The sequence below is a fragment of the Triticum dicoccoides genome, chromosome 5A, assembly GCF_002162155.2.
Source record: "Triticum dicoccoides isolate Atlit2015 ecotype Zavitan chromosome 5A, WEW_v2.0, whole genome shotgun sequence".
Taxonomy (NCBI): domain Eukaryota; kingdom Viridiplantae; phylum Streptophyta; class Magnoliopsida; order Poales; family Poaceae; genus Triticum; species Triticum dicoccoides.
The window spans coordinates 391,614,699-391,626,177 of NC_041388.1; the positions used below are offsets into that span (position 1 = coordinate 391,614,699).

Consider the following 11,479-nt stretch of genomic DNA (forward strand, 5'->3'; position numbering starts at 1 on the left):
GCTCACGTATATGATAGTGTCGCTAGCATCCATATGACAGAGAACTCGGGCTGACATGGCTACTCGTGAACCCAAAGCGGCACAGACCTATGGAGACAGGCATACATGAATCACATCGAGCATGTCGGTCATCAGCGAGTGGTTCCGGGCTGTAGCACTGGGCTAACAGGACTCTGGGGAACCCGGGCTGTAGCAGGCTAGGCAGGACTCCGGATGTCACCGCGTGACATTTCCCCGAAAGGATAGACATAGGAACGACGTGAAACACATGCCGGCCAGTCAAGTGTTCTGAGCAGTAGTGCTGGGCTAGCAGGACTCCGGTGAACCGGCCTGTAGCGGACTACTATGGCTCGAGGAACACTAGACTACATTTCCCCATAAGAAAGGCTGCCAAGGATAAACAACTAGATTGTCGGATCCCACTCATACCAAGCATTTCAATCATACACACAATATGCCCGATATGAGTACATACAACATGGCATCACAACAAAACTCTACAACTTAAGTACTTTATTTAAAGGCTCCAGAGAGCCATACATAACAAGTTCATACAGATAGGGGTCACATGACCCGACACTCAAGTCATACAATCATACAGATAGGGGTTATCCTCGGAGGCAGAACCTACCACGAAAGACACACCGAAGCATAATCAACACATGGCAATATGCAACAATAAGATGCATGCTATGACATGGCAAGATGAAAGTGTCTTGGCCTAATGCAAGCTAAAACAGAAGGGGATGAACTCAATTGAATCAAAGATTCAAATATTAGCTTATTAAACATGGCCTTATTAGAGCATCACCTTATTCTGCTTAAACAGCAAGGTTAACTTGTTTTGTCATGCATGAAACCATTACAGATGGATAGATTGAATTTTTCTAATCATTTTTCATATATAAATCTTTGCATTTGGAGCTACGGTTGATTTTCTATGATTTTTAGAAGTTTTGACTATTTTCTGGAATTTCCTATTAAAGAATAAATCCAGTAATTGAATTAATGCGTCAGCATGACATAGATGTGACGTCAGCGGGTCAACTGGGTCAGCCAGGTCAAACCTGACTGGTGGGCCCTCTTTGTCAGTGTCACAACTAGTTAACAGAATTAGATTAACACTAATTAGCTGTCAGTGGGGCCTGGGCCCACATGTCAGTGACTGAACTAATTAAACTTAGTTAAAACTAATTCTAAACTAATTAGCAGACCGGCCCCACCTGTCATAGACTCAGGGGGTCTACTTGGGCCCACACAGGGGTCAAACTAAGTCAAACTCGCCGGCGTTTAGCCGTCGGCGAGGCCAGATGCGGCGGAGGGCTGCGGGTTTCGTGCTCCGGCAACCAAAATGACGGCGGAGAGTATCTACACGTAGCTGGGAGCAAACCGCATCGAGTGGTGGCAGTGGGTGGAGCTAGGGTGGCCGGAAACGTCACCGGCGACGACCTTAGCGGCTGCCGGAGTTCGGGCGAGGCCGAAACCGAGGCTGCGGGGCATGGCGAGGCGCGTGGAATGGTGCTACGGGCTCCTGGGAGCGCGTGGAAGACGAAGGCGTGCTCGGATTCGAGCTTACGCGCCTGTGGCCACGGCGGCGACATGGCCGGCGGAGCCGACTCTCGGCCTCGATGGCAGAGGGGGTTGGAGGACGCGGACGAGCGCGGGGAGAGGGGCGGAAGAAAGATGGGCTCACAGCGGTTGCGGAACGCGTCTCAGCGGGCTCGGGGGAGGTCGGACATCGTCGGGGCGTTGCCGGCGATCTCGGCGGACCGAGGAAGAAGAAGACGTCGGGGAGGTGCTTGGAGGCGTCCGGCGTCGCGTGAGTCGACGAGGAGGTCGAGGACGGCAGTGCGGAGCTAATGGCCTTGTCGGAGAGGCGAGGGGGTGGCTCTGGTGACGACTACGGCGAACGGGGGCGAGGATCGCGCTCGGCCATCGCGGGAGAGGGTGAGGGAGACGATGGGGGGAGTAAGGGAGGGAGAGAGGGGGACGTGGGGGTCGGCGTGGCACCCCTAGATGCCTCTAGGGCGTCGGCAGAAGCAGGAGGTGGCCGGCGTGTGGCCGCGGGCGCCGGCCACGCGCTCCTCGTCCTCCTGGCGGGAGGAGGAGGACGACTGGCAAGGCTAGTCGGCTGGGCCGAGCCAGGTGGGGTGGCCAGCACAGGTGAGGCCCAGGTGGGTTTCCCTCTCTCTCTTTTTCTTATTTGTTTCTGTTTTCTATTTTTTTCTGCAACTGTTGGGCTTTATTAAAAATACTAAAACGTTTCCAAAAATCCTGAAAATAATTGTGGGCTCTTTTTAGAATATTTCCAACAGCAAACATTTATTTCTAGAATTGTTTGAGCATTTAATTATTTATAGCATTTAAATGCCCAAAATCAAATACTTATGATTTAATTCAATGACCTTCTGTTGACCTAGAAAATTGTGCACCAATTTTGCCAGAGGTTCCAAACCAAGACAAAGAGAGTGAACTTCTTTTAGAAGGGCATTTCAGGTTCATTGAAAATAATTTTAGTAAACCTAGTTGTTTCCAGGGGGGTGTTGGGGGTTCTGTCATCCCCATTTCAAACTTAAAATGAAATTAAACATGATGCACACTCTAATGCTTGAACTAGCTAGGGTGTGACAACTACATCAAAGATGACCCCTCCTTCTTGCCAGAGCAACCAGGCAACCCCCCCCCCCTTGATCACCAGATATCGCCTATTCTTCTCTACTGCTTGCATTAGAGTAGTGTAGCATGCTACTGCTTTACGTTAATCCTATTCTGTTGCATAGCCTGTCATTATTGCTACAATTGTTGATACCTTACCTGCAATCCTAAATGTTTAGTATAGGATGCTAGATTATCATCAGTGGCCCTACATTCTTGTCAGTCTGCCATGCTATACTGTCGGGCCATGATCACGTCGGGTGTTGATCACGGGTATTTACTATACATACATAATATACATGTTGTGACTAAAGTCGGGTCAGCTCGTAGAGTACCCGCAAGTGATTTTGATGTGGGGGCTGAAGGGGCAGGTGGTTCCACCCAGGTAGTGGTGGGCCTAGGTTCCCGACGGCCTCCGATTGTTACTTTGAGGCGGAGCGACAGGGCAGGCGGAGACCACCTAGGTGAGAGGTGGGCCTGGCCCTGGTCAGTGTTCGCGGTTACTTCAAAATAACACGCTTAACTAGATCTGAGTATTTGATCTGAGTCTGGCTACTGGCCTATATGCACTAACCAACTACGTGGGAACAGTTATGGGCACTCGACGTCGTGGTATCAGCCGAAGCCTTCGTGACGTCAGCGACTGAGTGGCGCGCGCCGGGTTGGACTGGAACGCCTGCTCTTGTATAAGGGAGGCTAGGTCTGCTCACCGGCCGCGTACGCAACGTGCAGGTGTGCAATGGGCGATGGGCCTAGACCCCTGCGCCATAGGATTTAGACCGGCGTGCTGACCTCTCTGTTGTGCCTAGGTAGGGCTGCGACGTGTTGATCTTCCGAGGTCGGGCATGACCCAAAAAAGTGTGTCTGGACAAAGGGGATCGAGCGTGTTGGGAAATGTGGTGCACCCCTGCAGGGAAGTTGATCTATTCGAATAGTCGTGTCCCTCGCTAAAAGGATGACCCGGAATTGTACCTTGACCTTATGACAACTAGAACCGTATACTTAATAAAACACACCCTTCCAAGTGCCAGATACAACCGGTGATCGCTCTCTCACAGGGCGACGAGGGGAGGATCACCGGGTAGGATTATGCTATGCGATGATACTTGGTGAACTTACCATCTATTCTCTTCTACATGCTGCAAGATGAAGGCTGCTAGAAGCGTGGTCTTCGATAGGACTAGCTATCCCCCTCTTATTCTGGCATTCTGCAGTTCAGTCCACATATGTTACCCCTTTTCCATTTGATACCAATGCATACATATGTAGTGTAGCTCCTTGCTTACGAGTACTTTGGATGAGTACTCACGGTTGCTTTACTCCCCCCTTTCCCCTTTCTATATCCGATTGTTGCGACCAGACATTGGAGTCCAGGAGCCAGACGCCACTGTCGATGACGACTGCTACTACTCGGGAGGCGCCTCCTACTACATGCAGGCCGCCGACGACGACCAGGAGAAGTTTAGGAGGATCCCAGGCAGGAGGCCTACGCCTCTTTCGATCTGTATCCCAGTTTGTGCTAGCCTTCTTAAGGCAAACTTGTTTACTTATGTCTGTACTCAAATATTGTTGCTTCCGCTGACTCGTCTATGATCGAGCTCTTGTATTCGAGCCCTCGAGGCCCCTGGCTTGTAATATGATGCTTGTATGACTTATTTCTATTTGTAGAGTTATGTTGTGATATCTTCCCGTGAGTCCCTGATCTTGATCGTACACGTTTGCGTGTGTGATTAGTGTACGATTGAATCAGGGGCGTCACATGCCCGGGCGCGCCCAGGCACGCCCCCCACGTCGGACCAGACAACCCGACCCCACCCCAAATTGCCCCAAATCCACCCCGAAGACCAGCCAAATCCATTTGCTCTCTCCTCTCTTCTTCCTCCTCCGCGTCGTCCGTTTCGTGCTCCGCCGTCGTGCTCGCTCTGTAGCCGTTGCCAGGCTCTCCGCCGCGAGCTCCAGAAGAGCGCTCCCGTCATCGCCGGCCCGGACGCCACCGTGGTATGTCCGACAATTCTCCTATTCCGCCTTGCGCTTGATGTGTTCGACACATTGACCGACCGGAATAATTGTGATTTTGTTAGGTAAATGATGGATTCCGATGCTTCGTCGGACGAGGAATATTTACCAACGGAGCTTGACCAAATGATTCAAAACGAGTTCTTCGATTAGTCAGATTCGGACGAAGAAGTGGACATGATCATGCTCATGAGCATGCAAAAGGAAATGGACCGATAAGTGGAGCATATTCTCAACTTCAAGGGCTCAATCAAAGGGAGAAGAGTGATCAACCGGAACAGGGTGTCCGGAGCATAGCTACTGCACAATGACTACTTTGCTCCCACACATGCTTTCTCAAAAGATCCATGGTTTCGTCGCCGTTCTCAAAAGAGTAGCCGTGCACAACAGAGTGGAGGCACATGACGACTACTTCAAGCTGAGTAGGGATTGTTGCGGCCAACACTCTTTCTCGGCCAAGCAGAAGTGCACGGCTACTCTCAGTATGCTTGCACTTGGTATTACTGCAGACGTCGTTGGTGAGATGGTCAGGATGGGGGAGAGCACGTGTTTGAAGACTACTGCCAAATTTTCTTGCGCCGTGGTTGAGGTGTTTGGACCGGAGTATCTCAAAGAGCCATATGCGCAACACACAGAGCTGTTGTTGGCTATTGGAGAGGCAAGGTGGTTTCCTGGAATGCTCGGATCAATTGATTGCATGCATTAGCAATGAAAAAACTTCCCTAAAGGTCCGCGGGGAATGTATCAAGGTCACGCCAGAGAGGTCACCATCATACTAGAAGCGGTGGCATCACATGACTTATGAATTTGGCATGCTTTCTTTGGAATGCCCAGTTCTCACAACGACATCAACGTGCTTCAACAATCTTCGATGTTCAGGAGGCTTTGCAATGGGGATTTACCGCCGTGCAACTACAGGACTACAGCATGGGGTACTATCTTGCCGATGGTATCTATCCTCAGTAGGTGGCGTTTGTGAAGACCATATTCGAGCCGCGTGGCAATAAACATAGCCACTTTGTAACAATGCAGGAAGTGGCTAGGAAGGACGTGGAGAGAGCACTTGGTGTGCTTCAAGCTCGTTGGGGAATTGTGTAGGGCGCTGCAATGATGTGGGAATCAGAAACTTTATGGCAGCTGATGACATGTTGTGTTATTCTACATAATATGATTGTCGAAGATGGGGGTAATGGTGTAGCCCAAACCCATGATTTTGAAGCACCCAGAAAACAAGTTGAAATCCCGAAAGATCAAGATGCGGCTCTTCGAAATCAGCAGATGCACACTCATCTACTCAATGATCTTGTGGAGCACATGTGGATCCACAATGGCAACCAAGGAGGCAATGCTTGAGTTTGTCACTTCAAATAAATTTTATGTAAACACTATGTATGCTTGATATCAACAATTGTTGTTTACGTGCGACATTGTGTTACATAATCGACGTGCATGTATTTGCATGAATTTGAGAGTCCAGATTTCAAATATATAGATACACAAAAGGAAATATGAGGACCCGTCCGGATGCATCCACGGGCGTGCCCGGACGCGGCCGCGGGGATTTGAGGGGCCGGATTTGACAAGTCCAGTTGTAGATGCTCTAAGGTCACATAGGAACAGCTTACTAGAATAACAATAACCACCAAAAAAGAAAAATGTAGGTCGAAAAGAACCAACCTACAGGCACACGACCACAGATTTGTTGCGACCGCCCCAGGAAAAGGAAGGTTGTTTTCATACCACTATATCCACGAGGCTGCATAGCGACAGGAGTTTTTCTTATTTGACACCATACACATAAGATTCCAAAGCAAAAATAAATAAAAGACACCACAAACTGACAGAGGTCATTTGTCCCACGACGACCTTTGTCTATATCATCCATTTTTCTATTTCGTCAATATTTCGGCGTATGTGGACCCGAGCTGTCAGTGGCATCCCAAATTAGGCGGGCGCCTGACCCCGCCCACTGCTCACGCAAGGCGACCCCCCATCGGCGTCTTCGAAGCCTCCGAAAGCCTCATTTAAAGCCCACGAAACCGCATCCTTCTTCCTCATCGATCCTATCCCTCCCCTCCCCGGCTCCCCCTGGCCATACGCCCATACCCAAGAAACACAGCACTTCCCATCTCAACTCCACTCCACTCCGGTCCGGTCCGACCGCTATGGCCACTCCAAGATTTCTCGCCGTCATCCTCGTCGCGGCTCTCCTCGCGCTTTCCTTCTCGCAAGGTACGCATGAACTGGAATATCAATGCCCACCCGCTTGTTTGTTCTTTTCGATGCCAATCAGGTAGCAAAGATTAATTAATGCTTGCTCTGCCGTGGACGGATGGGTGCAGGGGCGGTGGTGGTGGTGGAGGGCAGGAAGGTGCAGGTGATGAGGGCGGTGGGGCGGTGGCGCTCGCCCCTCCGCGGCGTCCGGTTGCAGGAGCAGCAGGAGGGCGGCGGGATGGTGTCGACGGTGATGGACTACTCGGAACCCAAGGCCAACACCAACCCCCGCGGCAGCGTGCCCGCCGCGCCGGAGGACCCCACCTCGCCGCCGTGGCACTGATCGATGGACGCATTTGCGTGTAGAGGACGAAAACGCCAGGAGGGATCCGAACGAACGGCTCTTCTCCCCCCTGTCTTCCGGCGGTAAATCTTTGATGAGTTGGTTGATCTGGAGAATTGTATTTAGTGCTTATGTTTTGAGTTTTTATCCCTCGATCTGTACGTTTCCCCCCTGCATGCTGCCATCTGTACAACCCATCTATGTGTGCTCTGCAATAAGATCATCAACATTGTGCCATTGATGCATATATGGTGGATGCCCTTCCATGAATTTCTTGCCCAGTGTGCATGGCAGTTCAGTTTGATGAGAGGAGTACTATGCGGGTAACCTTGGTACCGGAGCTAATTATTAAGCAGGAACTAACGAAGAAATGGCAAATTGATTGTGAGAATCATGCCTCTGTCTCCTCCGAGCAGACAGCCGAGTGATCATTAGGCTAGGCCACAGCTGCTGCAACATGCAGCAGAGTAGAGGCATCTTCGACTCTCTTGGTATACTGCAAACCAGACACAAGTTCGGTTGGTTTTACGAGAGAATAAAAGGTCTGGCAGTTTTGGCTTCACGAGGTACACTGATACCACAAATGGTTTCTTTTTAGCGAATTACCACAAATGATGTTTGATCTGTGGCCTAGGCCTAATGTTAGTTGGTGTCAACTTGCTAACATTTGCTCTATGTAGTTACTATATATGATCGATGCTTCATACCCTGCCAAAAAAAAAGAAAGATCGATGCTTCATGCTTGCAAATGTGGTTGCCACTTGCCACGCCATTGCTTTCCCGGCACAACAACAGGGCATGGGCTTTGCCAAAATAAAAATCAGGGCATGGGCTTTGCCAGAAAAATATATGTCAGTGCATGGGCAGCGTCTGCGGTCAACGCATTGATCAAGGTGCACATATACGTGAGCTGGTAGTTCTTGAGTTACGTACAGATCGGCAACTTGTTTTTGCTTAGTCCTTTAGTTGCTTAGTCCTTAACATAGCACGAAGCTCCATCGAACCTCGCTGCATCAGCGGCTTGCAGCAAACTCAAACTCAGGTGGATATGTGGACGCTTTCGATGGTTGGCACATGTCAACCTCGTGATCCAACGAGAAGAGGGTTGGCATGCTTTGGACTTTGCATGCATCGCCAAACGAAAGGGATGGCAGGAAATAAACTTTGCGAACCCATTAAAGTAGTCGCTGCATCGCTCCAAAAGAGGCGTAGTAGATGAGAAGGTAGGGTTGCAAATGTTTGGCACATGTGCACCACCATCATTTGATTCGGGTCAGGGATGAGCTTGGGCTTAAACTATGGGATGGATGCTCGTGAGTCCACCGTAGTGGACCCGCGCTTGTGTTGCCTGTACTAGCTGGTAAAAAAATAAATCGTGTGCACGTCCAAGTTGACTGATGTATTCACGGAGCCACAAGATCGATGAATCACAAGACTCTTAGGCAGTGGCAGAGGCAGGAATACATATAATTGGACGTTGGGGAGGGCCGGCTGCAGGTAACAGTAAAAAAATGTCACTGTTTATAGGCATATTATCAAAGAAATTAAGATGTTGGGGGGGCCCGGGCCTGGATGGGCCCCTTGTGCCTCCGCCACTCCTCTTAGGTGGGAGCCTCAGGTCATCCATAGCCGGATTGAGGAAATTTGATCCTTCAAATGTCCGCGGCCGCATGTAAAAGACAGGGGAAAGAGCATTGCCCTTGCTTCCGCAAAAACCTAAAACCCATGGCGCTGGTTAGGGTTTCAAGCAAAACTTGCTCGCCGGATCTTCACGGTGGGGTGCCCTTGGATTCCGTGGGAGGATGGCCACATCGTCCAGCGGCACGCAGCAGGAGTCGGACCAAAGTCCTGTGGCAACATCATCCAAGCAAAGAGAAGTATTCAGGTGCAGCCTTCGGCTCCAAAGTCCTATGGGACGGTTTCTCCGGCGAGCAGAAAAAGGAGCTCTCCAGCATTGCAGCGGCCTCGGTTACCCGGCGAGCCAGCCGGATACAGGTTTGCTTCCCGACAAGCTCTCCGGAGCCAATACCATCACCATCGCCAGACCATCCTCGCCTGTCCAGGCTGGCCAACGCCGTCTCCCGGCAAATCCGCCGCAAGCAATGGCGACAATGCGTCCGGCAAGCGGAGAAAGAAGCCATGTTCGCGGAGGTTGAGGCGGCGGAGGAGGATTTGAGAGGGGCACCGACGACGACGTTGCCAACTCTGTGTCGGCCACGCCCGCCGTCGCCGATAGCGAGGAAAAGTAGACCATGGGAGGCCGACGTCGCTAGCTCGGGTCCCACGAAGGCCATCGCACTACCTCGCCTGGTTACACAACTAGTGACTTGCCCGCTTCGCGAGGGCGTAGGACACGGTGACTGTCTTCCCCCGCCCCCAACACCGACCTTTATCCATGCTTCGCGGAAGCGAAGGCTACTCCTCCCCTTCCGCTAAAGCATATCCTTCCAGGGCTCACGACATTTTTCAAAAGTGAGTAGCATTTCCACTAAAAAAGGATGGTTATTATATGGTCATATATTATGAAAAATGGCAAGGAAAACTTTATCATTTGTCACGTGTGATCATATTGGGTTCATTTCTTTTAAGAACTTGCATTGTCTTGCCCTTCACGCCACTAAACTTGTTTCATTTTACCCGGGCGGCAGGCCGGTAAGCAATCTCATACCTTGAAATTGATATGACTTGTTTCATTTACGACGCGTGCTTGTTTATTTGACATTCTCCGAGGGGGGCTCCTATACGGCACCTGAGGTGTCGGTTGAACTTCTTGGCGCCCACACACATGATCAATTGGGCCAGGCCATTAAAAAAGGTGCAACCCTGGCTCGACCCCTCTCGGTTGCTGGCTGGTTTGCTCGATTTCTTTGCGGGCTCATTAGTTTGTGGGAAGGTTGACCCTTGAGAATTGAATGTTTGACCTGTTGACCACTGATGTTTCGAAGATTTTAAAATTTTCAAGAATTTGAAAAAAGTTCATCCATTTAAAAAAATTCTAAATTTAAAAGAAGTTCGTCAATTTGAGAAAAAGGTCGAAAAATATTCATCAATTTGAAAACAATTCAACAAATTTGAAAAAAAAATCACAAAAATGAAATAGTTCGTCGATTTGAAAAAATATCTCATTGAAAAAAGGAAAAGAATAGAAAAGAGAAAAAAACTGGTCCAGAAAAAAACCAAACGCAAAAAACACCTAGGAAGCTCCCCAAAACCAGTGATTGAACTGCGTCGTATACCTCTCAAATGGGCCGGCCAATGCTGCATCGATGGAGGTAGGGGTGTGTGCTAGTTTGCGCCATATAAGATTTGCCTTCGCCGAGTGCTTTTTTAGAGATAGCAGAGACAAAAAAGGTAACCCCTCGTTGAAACGTGTAGCATAAAATAGCCGCTAGAACATGCCATTGCACTGGCCCATTCGGGTTTCAACTTTTCATTTGTTTTTCTTTTCATCTTTGTATTCACTTTTCTTTTGTTTTTTGGGGGTGGAGATACGACAAGGTTTTTCTAAAATTGTACTGCGTATGAACATAAATCTAGTTGTGCATGGATATTTAAAAAACATAAAAAAATTCTTTTGTAAATTCGAGCTTTTCCCTAGCTACGCAAACATTATTTTGAAATACATTAGCTCTTTTAACAGATGATTTTTTTAGCATGAGACGAACATTGCTTTGAATATATAAAAACTTTCTATTTTCGTGATGTATATTTTCAAAATCACCCGCAAAAAGAATGTATATTTTCAAAATAGAATAAAAATTCTATTTAGTAAAACCATTTTTTGGTAGGGAAAAGGTGAAGATATTGTGCTGGCCCATATAATTGTGGCAGTCAGACTAATAGCACCGTTTCGGCCAGACCGTTTGGGCGTGGAGGGTCCAGGCCTTCTGTGACCCACTTCAGAAATTAAGCCCGTGTTACCAGCAGCCCAACCACTGAGGTGTTCCTATTTCTCAAAAAAAAAAAACTGAGGTGCTCTTGAATCGACTTGTTGCGCTTCTTAACACGTGTGTTTTTCTCGATCTGAAAAGAGTTTTATTCCATTATAATAGGGCTATAGTTGAGAGGCAGAAGATGGTGTGCAACGTAGCCATACATCTATACTACTTTCTACTCGAATATACGACACCAACCAATCTGTCATGATGTTGAGAATTTGTTTCATTGCTTGGGTAGTGAAAAAAAAAAGTGTGCGTGCACTGCAAGGTGAGTACAGTAGTACGGTGTGTCCGTGAACCAGCCTGTGTCGCT

At 49.0% G+C, this 11,479-nt stretch overlaps 1 protein-coding gene across 1 annotated transcript; it reads left to right on the forward strand.

The window, feature by feature from the left end:
• The first annotated feature begins 6,707 nt into the window (after positions 1–6,707).
• Positions 6,708–7,498, forward strand: LOC119297404. The gene is made up of 2 exons (XM_037575206.1): positions 6,708–6,903; positions 7,014–7,498. Exons 1-2 carry the CDS (start codon positions 6,837–6,839, stop codon positions 7,226–7,228), a joined length of 282 nt encoding a protein of 93 aa, XP_037431103.1. The 5' UTR covers positions 6,708–6,836; the 3' UTR covers positions 7,229–7,498.
• The last annotated feature ends 3,981 nt before the right edge of the window (positions 7,499–11,479 follow it).

What these genes read in the sequence shown, in the direction of transcription:
- LOC119297404 (XM_037575206.1), top strand. Translation starts at nt 6,837, where the DNA reads ATGGCCACTCCAAGATTTCTCGCCGTCATCCTCGTCGCGGCTCTCCTC. An exon ending in CGCGCTTTCCTTCTCGCAAG is followed by an intron (nt 6,904 to 7,013) that starts GTACGCATGAAC and finishes GGATGGGTGCAG; the next exon opens with GGGCGGTGGTGGTGGTGGAG.